Source organism: Labeo rohita, chromosome 23 (genome assembly GCF_022985175.1).
Source record: "Labeo rohita strain BAU-BD-2019 chromosome 23, IGBB_LRoh.1.0, whole genome shotgun sequence".
Lineage (NCBI taxonomy): Eukaryota > Metazoa > Chordata > Actinopteri > Cypriniformes > Cyprinidae > Labeo > Labeo rohita.
Window position 1 is genome coordinate 14,527,034 of NC_066891.1, and position 9,898 is coordinate 14,536,931.

Genomic DNA, 9,898 nt, shown 5'->3' on the forward strand with positions numbered 1-9,898 from the left:
TGTGTGCGTACATCATACCCCAACTATAGGCTGATAGACGTTACAAAAAATGTAAAAAATTAAAAAAATACTGTTTTAAGTCTTTCTACGTCAACATTTCACACACACGCACGTTTGTTTTTGTGAATTGTGGGGACTTTCCATAGACTTCAAAACATAGTTTTTATACTGACCAAATGATATTGTCTATCCCCTAACCCAACCCTAACCCTAAACCTACCCCTTACAGAAAACATGTTTGCATTGTTACATTTTTAGATAAACATCATTTACTATTTTTAATCATTTTTTTACATTGTGGGGACCGGCCTGCGGTCCCCACAAGGATAGTAAAACATGAAATTTTTTGGTCCCCACAATGTAGCAAGAACAAGTGCACACACACACACACATACACTTACACATACATATATACACATATATTTTAGTAAGTAAAAGATACTTGGAATGTAAGTCTTCCATCTAGTGGCCGTTTAGTTAAATTGCAGTTAAATTGCACCTTTTTCCTGGTTTAGATGTTTCAGTGAAAATGTGCTCTACAGGTATACAGTTTCCTTTACATACATAACTTTCCAGTCACGCTGAAAAAAGTTTGATTCTCTGTATTCTAATTCTTTTTTGCATGAAGCATGCTTTTTTACTTTTTAAATTTAGTGGTGTACTGTGTTTTTACGTCTACGTATGCTAGCATACTGAAAGACAACACAATGCCATTTGAAAACCACAGTTCGTCCATCGCTGTCTTACATCCTGTTTGACAATAAACAGCATGCAACAAGGTGCTTCAACACATAACTCTCACTCCTCCATTAACAATATGAAGAGCCTGTACGTACTGCTTTTAGCACAGAGTAAGTCTCTTTTTATTTATCTATTCATGTGTTTTGTATTTTTTTTTTTTTTTTTTTTAGTAAATTAAACCTAAATTTCTGTCAGAGTATAGTTTCATTTATAAGAGATCGATGTTGGCATGGTTTAAGTTGTAAAACCCCCAGTTTAACCACTTAGAAATTAGGACGCCATTACTATTATACATGACCACCAAACAATTTATAGGACTGCTTTTAGGTAGAAAAATTATAATTAATAATTTTATTATTATTATTTTATTTAATTAATTTATTTTTTTTTTTTACTTGATTTGCTTTCATGTTTAAATTACCTATATGGACATCACCTGATTCCCCTACTTTTGTTCTCTTGTGAATCAGATTTTCTTGTTTAATTTGATATGTAGCATTTACTCAAAAATAAACTAAAAGAGTTAAAAAGCTTCAATGTCACATCCGAGCAGACGTAAGAGTTGTAACACAATTTTCCACATTTTCTTCTTGTAGACATGTAAATTAAACAGAATGACCTGGGGGAAAATTTAAAATAAAATTTGTTTGAAGAGTTTTACATTAATTTACATGGTTTAGCAGATCACTGTTGGAAAATAATTTTTATATATAGCACAGAAAACACTGAATTACAAACTTTAAAGCAAAAAGTGTTACAATCATCCTAGTCCTGGTGGAAATGGTCTTAAAGGGGCCATTAACAGCCTTTTGTATTAATTTGTTTATTTTTTTATTCTCTTCTTATAATGTTATTAAGTTTTAGAATTTAAAAAACATAATAATTTAGTAGTAATGGGCTATTTTCTGTCTTATTTTGACCCCCACTCATCTGAGTGCTGTGTTTGAATAGCCGTGGGGGATAGTAGACTTTGAAGTAAATTACCACGGCTATGATTGGCTAACAGTTGTGTATGTTTGACAGCCTACATCTTTCATACAATGGGGGAAAATTATTTGATCCCCTACTGATTTTGTATACGTTTGCCCAAAATGATCAGTCTATAACTTTACAGTGAGAGACAGAATAACAACAAAATACAGAAAAACACATTTCAGAAAAGTTATAAATTGATTTGAAGTGAAATAAGTATTTCAAAAACATGCAAAGTCATGTTTGCCACCTTACTACTTGGTGGCAAAACCCTTGTTGGCAATCACAGAGGTCAGACTTTTCTTGTAGTTAGCCACCGAGGGAGATTGACAGTTATTTTGTGCTTCTTCCATTTGGGAATAATCGCACCAATTGTTGTCACCTTCTCAACAAGCTGCTTGGCGATGGTCTTGTAGCCCATTCCAGCCTAGTGTAGGTCTAAAAATTTTATCCCTGACATCCTTGGGCAGCTCTTTGGTCTTGGCCATGATGGAGAGTTTGGAATCTGACTGATTGATTGCTTCTGTGAATCCCTTTCAGAGAGTGCTCCAAATCTCAGCTCAATACCTGCATAAAAGACTCCTGGGGGCCAGAAATCTTGCTGATTGATAGGGGGTCAAATACTTATTTCTCTCATTAAAATGCAAATCAATTTATTACTTTTTTGAAATAGGTTTTTTGGAATGAAGGGAAATAAAAACGTTCCTTTTCTTATAATCAAATGAAGGCATTAAACATTTATTTATTTTTAATCAAATGAAAATTAAACCCTAATTTATTTTTATCATTTAATTGTTTTATTTAAATTGGCCAGAAATATATAAAGACCTACATTATACTGCACAAAAGTAATACATGAGTAATATATTCCTGTTACACGTTAACCCGTACTTTTATTTTGACAGGTTGCCGTGAAGTTTCTGTGTGTATACGGTATGATATGATGCTAGGTTTCTCAAATGAAACGGTAAAGTTCACATGAAATGACTCTCACATCAGCTCTGGAGATGAAGTTCATGTGTTCATGTCGTCACATAATGAGATGCAGAGGCCGAAAATCACAGCGTGCTTCAGTATTTGTGTAGTAGCCTAAACAAAACCGTGTTTCCGCCATTGATAGATACAAAGCCAAGTGGAACATGCAGGAATCATATCTAAACCGTCTTTTTGTGTTTAATATTCACAGACATTAGTCCATATCATGATTCGAATTAAGTGACAGACCCAATTTTGATTTATCCATCCAAAAATTGACCATGTAGAGACAGAAATGACATGCCATTGTCTAAATAAGATAAATAACGTAAGACCATTTAGTTTGTTAAAGAATCGTGTTTCTGGCATAGACCTGTTTTATAAGAAAAGTAGGCTTAAATAACTTTTGTTGTGATCTGGCGCTATATAGAAAATAAAATTAAATAAAATGAACTTTCAAGGGGGGCAGCGGATGACGTTGGGGGGTGCGGGCCGCCCCCCCAATATAATGGCAGGGAAACACTGCAGATGAATGCAAGTTTCCAGAGGTGGGTTTAAATGGACTAAATGATTGGAGAGAAGTCTGTAATTTTCACTGGAAGGTCCAGTTATGACACTGATTAAAGGGATAGTTCACCCAGAAATGCAAATTCTGTCATGAATTACTCACCATCATGTCATTCCAAAACTATACCTTCTGTGTATCCCTTTAAATATAAAGAGGTGAAAACGTTAAAAAAGAGAGAGAAACATGCACAGATGAATTCCTCATAATAATAAATATAACATGCATTTAGAAAAGAAATACATATTTTAATTTCATGCTGAAATGTATTCATGTGCTTGAATAAAACAATAGATTTTGATAATCATATTTGTTTAAACAGTGTTTAAAATTCTTTTTTTTTTTTTTTTTTTTGTTCTCCAGTAAGTGTGCAGTTACAGTGTGATAAAACAAAGATTTCAGTCACTATTGGAAGCACATTGACTATTACCTGCAACTACAAAACAAACCAGTTCCGATTCAACAAGAAATACTGGTGTGCTGGAGACTCCAGATCCTCGTGTGAAGTTCTGATGGACACAGATAGATACACACATTATCCATACAGAACACGGGCTCAAATCATTGATGGAGTTTCTAGAGGTTTGATTGTTAATGTAAGAGATCTAAAGTTGGATGACAGTGGAATATATTGGGTCGCGATTGAGAAAATTTATGCCGATATAATGATAAGGATACAGGTCACAGTAACAAAAGGTAAGACTTTATTTTCATCATGTAAACTGTGATTAAGTCAATCTGAAAGATAATTTAGTCAGTGCACCTGTAATTGTTCACATTGTAGTCTTGAAAATTGACTTTCACACTAAGAAATATAAATTTCATTTCAGAGCCTGTAATAAAACCAAACATTTGGCCTCTCAGTTCCCCAGAGATGACATGCTGGGGACAACCGTCTGTGTTTCGCTGTAGGAGTGAGAGAGGAACGGATGTGCGGTACACTTGGTATAGAGGTGGACACCCAAACAACATTGTCCTGCGCCATTCCACTGACCTCTATCTCCATTGTTCAAACATCACTGAAGACAGTCAGCTTTTCTGCTCGGCCTTTAATGATGTCAACAACCAGAGCAGCGAATTTGTTTCTCTACAACTACTTCAGCCTGCAGACAAGGACTGTGTTTATCTCATCTCATCAAACAGTGAGTTTAACCTGTACATTATACCTGTACATACTTATTACATTACATTCTGATTGGTCAGTTGCATCATGCAGTGGTCAGTTAAGGCGCATTCACACCAAGGACAATAACTGTAAATGTATAACAATAAATGTCATAGCAGAATCCACACTGCAGTTATATCAATAAAGGCAAAGGGGAACGATATGGTTGGAATGACTTTCACAATGATTTTTTCCCAGCTGACGAACTATAAAAACATAGACAATCAATCAGAGTTCACATCACTTTAAAGTGCTTGAGCATATAAAGTTGATTAAGTTGACAACTTGATTAAGTTATAGTGGCCAAAAGTGAATGTTCCATTTTATATATATATATATATTAGGGGTGTAACGGTACACAGATGTCACAGTTCGGTACGTACCTTGGTTCGAGGGTCACGGTTCGATACAATTTCAGTACAACAGAAAAAAAAATCAAATCTACTATGCTAGGTTTCTTTACATTCTATTTGTTTTTTGTTTAAGTTCATTTTGCTGGTGTGAGGAAAGTTGAAGTAATCGCACCGGCGCACTCAAACACAAAACATATCAGTTCCAGGCTTCCAGTATTGCTAACTTGACAACACAGTTGGTATTTCATCAAAAATAAAACACAGTGAACCAAACATCAGCGCGCCCGCCTCACTGTGTCACCGTTAGTGCGCAACTGAAGTACAAAGTCTATCATTTACATATTAAATAATAGTTTAGCATTTGGCTGCATCGCAAATATGGAAATATTATGGAATATTTAGATTTGTGCCGAATGACAGAGGTAAGATACACGAGCACAAAGCTCCATTTCGCAGACAGTTGAGGTGCGCAAGCCTTTAAAGCAGGGGTCATCAAACTTGTTCCTAGAGGGCCGGTGTCCCAACACACCTGCCTGGAAGTTTCAAGCATACCTAGTAAGACCTTGATTAGGTGTTTTTTATTAGGGTTAGAGCTAAAGTCTGCAGGGACACCGGCCTTCCAGGACCGGGTTTGGTGACCCCTGCTTTAAAGTAACGTTATACTCCTTTGTCAGTGAGAGACGCGTTCAGAATCAGCACATGATCACTGTCTAGTGGTCTTTGTTTTCAAGTAAGCAACTCCTGGCATTCGCTGTTCTTCTGCTGGTGGTTATCAAACAGTGTTGCATTACTACGGGCGCCCCTTTCTGGATTGAGGGTGAATTGCCTGTATTCGTTGTAAGGCCTCATGCACCGAACTGAGATGCCTGTACCGTGACGGTACAAATATATGTATCATTATACCCCTAATATATATACATACATACACACACACACACGTTTGTTTTTGTGAATTGTGGGGACTTTCCATAGACTTCTATAGATTTTATACTGACCAAACGATATTGTCTATCCCCTAACCCAACCCTAACCCTAAACCTAGTCCTCACAGAAAACATGTTTGCATAGTTACACTTTCAGATAAACATCATTTACTATTTTTAATCATTTTTTTAACATTGTGGGGACCGCAGGAAAGGGCAGGCTTTATGAACTGTACTGTAGCTAGTCACCAGGGGGCGATCAAAATGTTTTGGTTTCACTTTTCAAAATGTGTGACACGCTTGATCAAACCACTCATTCACCACTTCTTCTGCCCCATTTCTAATGGCACACCTTATGTGCACTTGCGCATACACACACGTCCATTAAGTCCACAAGACTGTAGGGCAGGGGTGCTCAACCCTGGTCCTGGAGATGGACCTTCCTGCAGAGTTCAGCTCCAACCCTGACCAAACACACCTGAACCAGCTAATTAGGATCTGAAGGAGCATGGACTCAAAGGACGACCACAAGGGTTTATGGTGACATTTGTGTGCTTCCTGTCTGTTGTATCACACCACAGACTTGCTCCATCTTGTGTTTCAGTTATGGATTGCAGTGAAAATGACCTCAGAGGACTTTCAGTATTAAAGGGACGCAAAAATGAAAATTCTGTCATTAATTACCTACCCTAATGTCTTGCCCAAGGTTTTAACCCATAATACCTTGTAGCTTCATAACATTACGGTTGAACCACTTATGTCACATGGACTACTTTAAAGGTGTTCTTACTACCTTTCTGGCAGTGGCGGCTACTGGTCTGTCAAATAGGGGAAGCTCATTTTCGGCTATTACGCTAGGTAACTCTGTAAAAGTGAAACAAGGAATGTGTGAAATGTATGATGAAAATCAAGCAATTTCGCCAAGCAAATATAAAGAAATAGGTTGCAGCAGTTTTTATTTCGACTGAACTTAAGAAATCCACGATGGGACTGAGCGCGAATAGCTTCAGCGATTCCGTATAGTACAAAATCGCTGTCAGTCAAAAGGAGATGCAATCTTTCGACAGACCCTCCAATCATGACGCAGAAGCTCGGAGTCCAGGCCAGCCCACTCCTCATTTGCTCCTCATTCACCCCCAGAGACGCTGAGCGTCCGTGGGCGGGACATAATCGCAGCGTTTATCCAATGACCGTCTATTTTCAAAGCACTGAAAAAAAACGTTCAAAGCAGCCGCATTGAAGTCAATGGACGCTGGGCTTCAACGGGGAAATGCACTGTGACGCTACGGGAATGTATGAGAAGAAAATCAAGTCAGCCGACCTGCTATATCTAACTGATTCTGAACGAACTCGTCTTTGAGATGAACGTTTTCTAACGCATTTTTAGTCAATAAAATGTTAATACAATAGTACATAATTTGACCATTAATTTTGTGACATTATAGGGGAAGCTGAGCTTCCCTTGCAGTCTTAAAGAAATCGCCACTGCTTTCTGGGCCTTGAACATGGTAGTTGCGTTGCTGTCTATCCAGGGTCAAAATGCTCTCACATTTCATCAATAATATCTTAATTTGTGTTCCAAAGATGAACGAAGGTCTTACGGGTTTGAAATGACATGAGGGTGAGTAATTATTGACAGAATTGTCTTTTTCGGGTGAACTATCCCTTTAATATTTTGTGATATTGTAATGATTTGTGTTTCTAGACTAATTGTTTTGTACATTGTAATGGTTTAATATTTTTTTATCTTCTGACTACATTGGTTTTACTTGACATGAATGAACAAAATGCAGCACTTAATTTAAATAGTAATAATATATATTGTGACATTTACATGGTTCTAAGATGTCTGAAGATAAACCTCTCTTTCTTGACCAGCTTTCTCTAGCTATGACTGTGTAATAAGCACAACATCACTCTCAACAGCCATCCAAACTACAAAGTTCCTGAGCTCTGCAACAGTTCCCCATCTCACATGGAGTCAGAATAAGACAAAGTAAGTTAATTAGACAAGAACAGAAAGCTATTATTCAACATGGTAAAAGGAATCAATCCAAAACGAGACAGTCACAACCCCCATTTATGAGAACATACATAATAAAAATAAATGAATTATTTGTAGAATTCTAAAGGATTAGTTCATCCAAAATCATTTTATTCTAAACCTGTACGACTGACTTTCTTCTGTAGGACATAAATATTGATGGTAGAAATTTTGAATAATAATATTTTCAATGCAATTGCAGTAAATAAGAACTCACAATAGTTCAATACAATTGTTAGGAGGCTAAAAAAACGAATATGTTCTTGTTCTGTAGGTCCTGCTCTGGTTTACCGCTGTGGTATGAGTGTCTTCGTTGGATTCTCTCATCGGTTATGATTATCACCTTATGTGTAGTGCACATATGCTCAAAATATACATCAAGGAGACTTAGGGCTCAAGGCAAACACCCCAAAGACATCTGATTGAAAAGCATAGTTGCAGCTTCATTACAAGTGTACATACATTGCATTCTTTTTAATTCATGTTGACTTCCTGTCAAGTTACTTGCCATCACTGAAATTATATTCTTTATTCAAAAGGTGGACAAAATTCAGCCCCAAACTGCATCATTTTATTCAATGATTTTGTAAATATTTTAGCTTTTGATGTGTCTATTTTTTCTTGAAAAATAAAAAAGAGATGTAAGGGAAACAGGTCAATTTAGCTCAAAGGGAATTTCATTATGATTCATAGCGAATTTAAACAGAATCTCATTTTTACGGCTGAACACTCGTCAACCCGCGATTCATTGAATGAGCCGTATAACATCAACTCTGCAATGGATACTAAAATCCAAAATATAGTGAAAACACAATTTATTAGCACGATAAAAAGACTGTTTAATGGGGTCATCAGATGCCCATTTTCCACAAGTTGATATGATTCTTTAGGGTCTTAATGAAAAGTCTATAATATACTTTGGTTAAAAATTCTCAATGGTTGTGTGTTTTTACCTTGCCAAAATCAGCTCTGCAAAAATCTGCATTCTGGTCGACGCTGCTTTAAATGCAAATGAGCTCTGCTCGCCCCGCCCCTCTGTTCTCTCTGTGGAGTGACGAGCCTGTTTACTTTAGCTGCGTTTAGCCGCTAAACTTAATGACTAGCACATTATTAGGAAAGGCAATCGAAAAGATTTATAAAAAAAAAAAAACTTATACTCACTTCTGCTGTAAGTGAAGCTGGATCACGAATGATTCACGCGAACATAAACGGATATATGTAGATCGGGAGGTGCATTTCCTTCACAAACAAACGTAATCTGCATCTTCAGCAGCTCAGATGTCGGGAGTAAATGATGACCACTACGTTCGTTATTACATCCAGCAACACAACACTTAAATCGCTCAATTCTTGTCTAACTTACATCCCTGCTCTGGCATCAAAACATGGAGGCTGGACTGTTACAGCTGATCTTAGGTAAGACGCTCATGTCAATCAACTATGGTGGGAGCGGCCTCTGTGGGTGTGACGCCACAACGACAGGCATCTGAGAATGGCTCATTTTGAAAAAGGAATATTATTTTTACAGATTAATTAAAAACCACTGCATGGATTTTTATCATTATAGGGTAGATTTGTACATACACTGCCGACACACATTAATGTTCAAACAACATGTAAAAGTGAAGTTTGCATCCGATGACCCCTTTAAGACATTAACTTGTAAGCAAAAAACACAAGATACTTTTCTTCTCGATATGAAAAAGAATTTATTGAATAATTCTAAGACAAACTAATCTAACACATAGACACACACATTCATTTACACATTCATTCATTTCACATACATTTGTAACAGTATTTATTATTTTTGTTAATGTTAGTTATTTTAAATTGTTTCCTGTGAAACTATAAAATAGGTGCTGCCTAAGTCACATTATAAATGAAACACAAACAGCTAGAATAATTACATATGGTATTTCAGCACAAAACTTCTCTAGCACCCTGGTGAAAAAAACAGCATATGCTGGTTAGGTAGGTTTTGATGCTGGTTTAAGCTGGTCCTTAGCTGGTTTATGCTGGCTCATGCTGGTCCTTGACCAGCAACATGACCAGCAAAAACCAGCAAAGGACCAGCTTAAACCAGCTAAGGACCAGCATAAACCAGCAAAGGTACCTACCAGCATATGCTGTGTTTTTCACCAGGGCATACAGTAACGT

General features: G+C 36.8%; 1 protein-coding gene across 2 annotated transcripts; it reads left to right on the forward strand.

Moving 5' to 3' along the window:
* The first annotated feature begins 739 nt into the window (after positions 1 to 739).
* Positions 740 to 8,638, forward strand: LOC127155193 (uncharacterized). Of its 2 annotated transcripts, XM_051097283.1 has the most exons (5): positions 740 to 851; positions 3,617 to 3,949; positions 4,084 to 4,395; positions 7,573 to 7,690; positions 8,013 to 8,638. In XM_051097283.1, exons 1-5 carry the CDS (start codon positions 770 to 772, stop codon positions 8,158 to 8,160), a joined length of 993 nt encoding a protein of 330 aa, XP_050953240.1. In that variant the 5' UTR covers positions 740 to 769; the 3' UTR covers positions 8,161 to 8,638. The 2 variants fall into 2 exon arrangements, 1 of the variants encoding a protein (XP_050953240.1); XR_007825546.1 differs by lacking the exons at positions 740 to 851; positions 3,617 to 3,949; positions 4,084 to 4,395 and adding an exon at positions 6,358 to 7,315.
* Positions 8,639 to 9,898: the final 1,260 nt, after the last annotated feature.

Coding starts and splice junctions, on each gene's coding strand:
- LOC127155193 (XM_051097283.1), top strand. CDS start 770: ATGCAACAAGGTGCTTCAACACATAACTCTCACTCCTCCATTAACAAT. Junction 852..3,616: donor CGTACTGCTTTTAGCACAGA/GTAAGTCTCTTT, acceptor TTTGTTCTCCAG/TAAGTGTGCAGTTACAGTGT. Junction 4,396..7,572: donor TTATCTCATCTCATCAAACA/GTGAGTTTAACC, acceptor TTTCTTGACCAG/CTTTCTCTAGCTATGACTGT.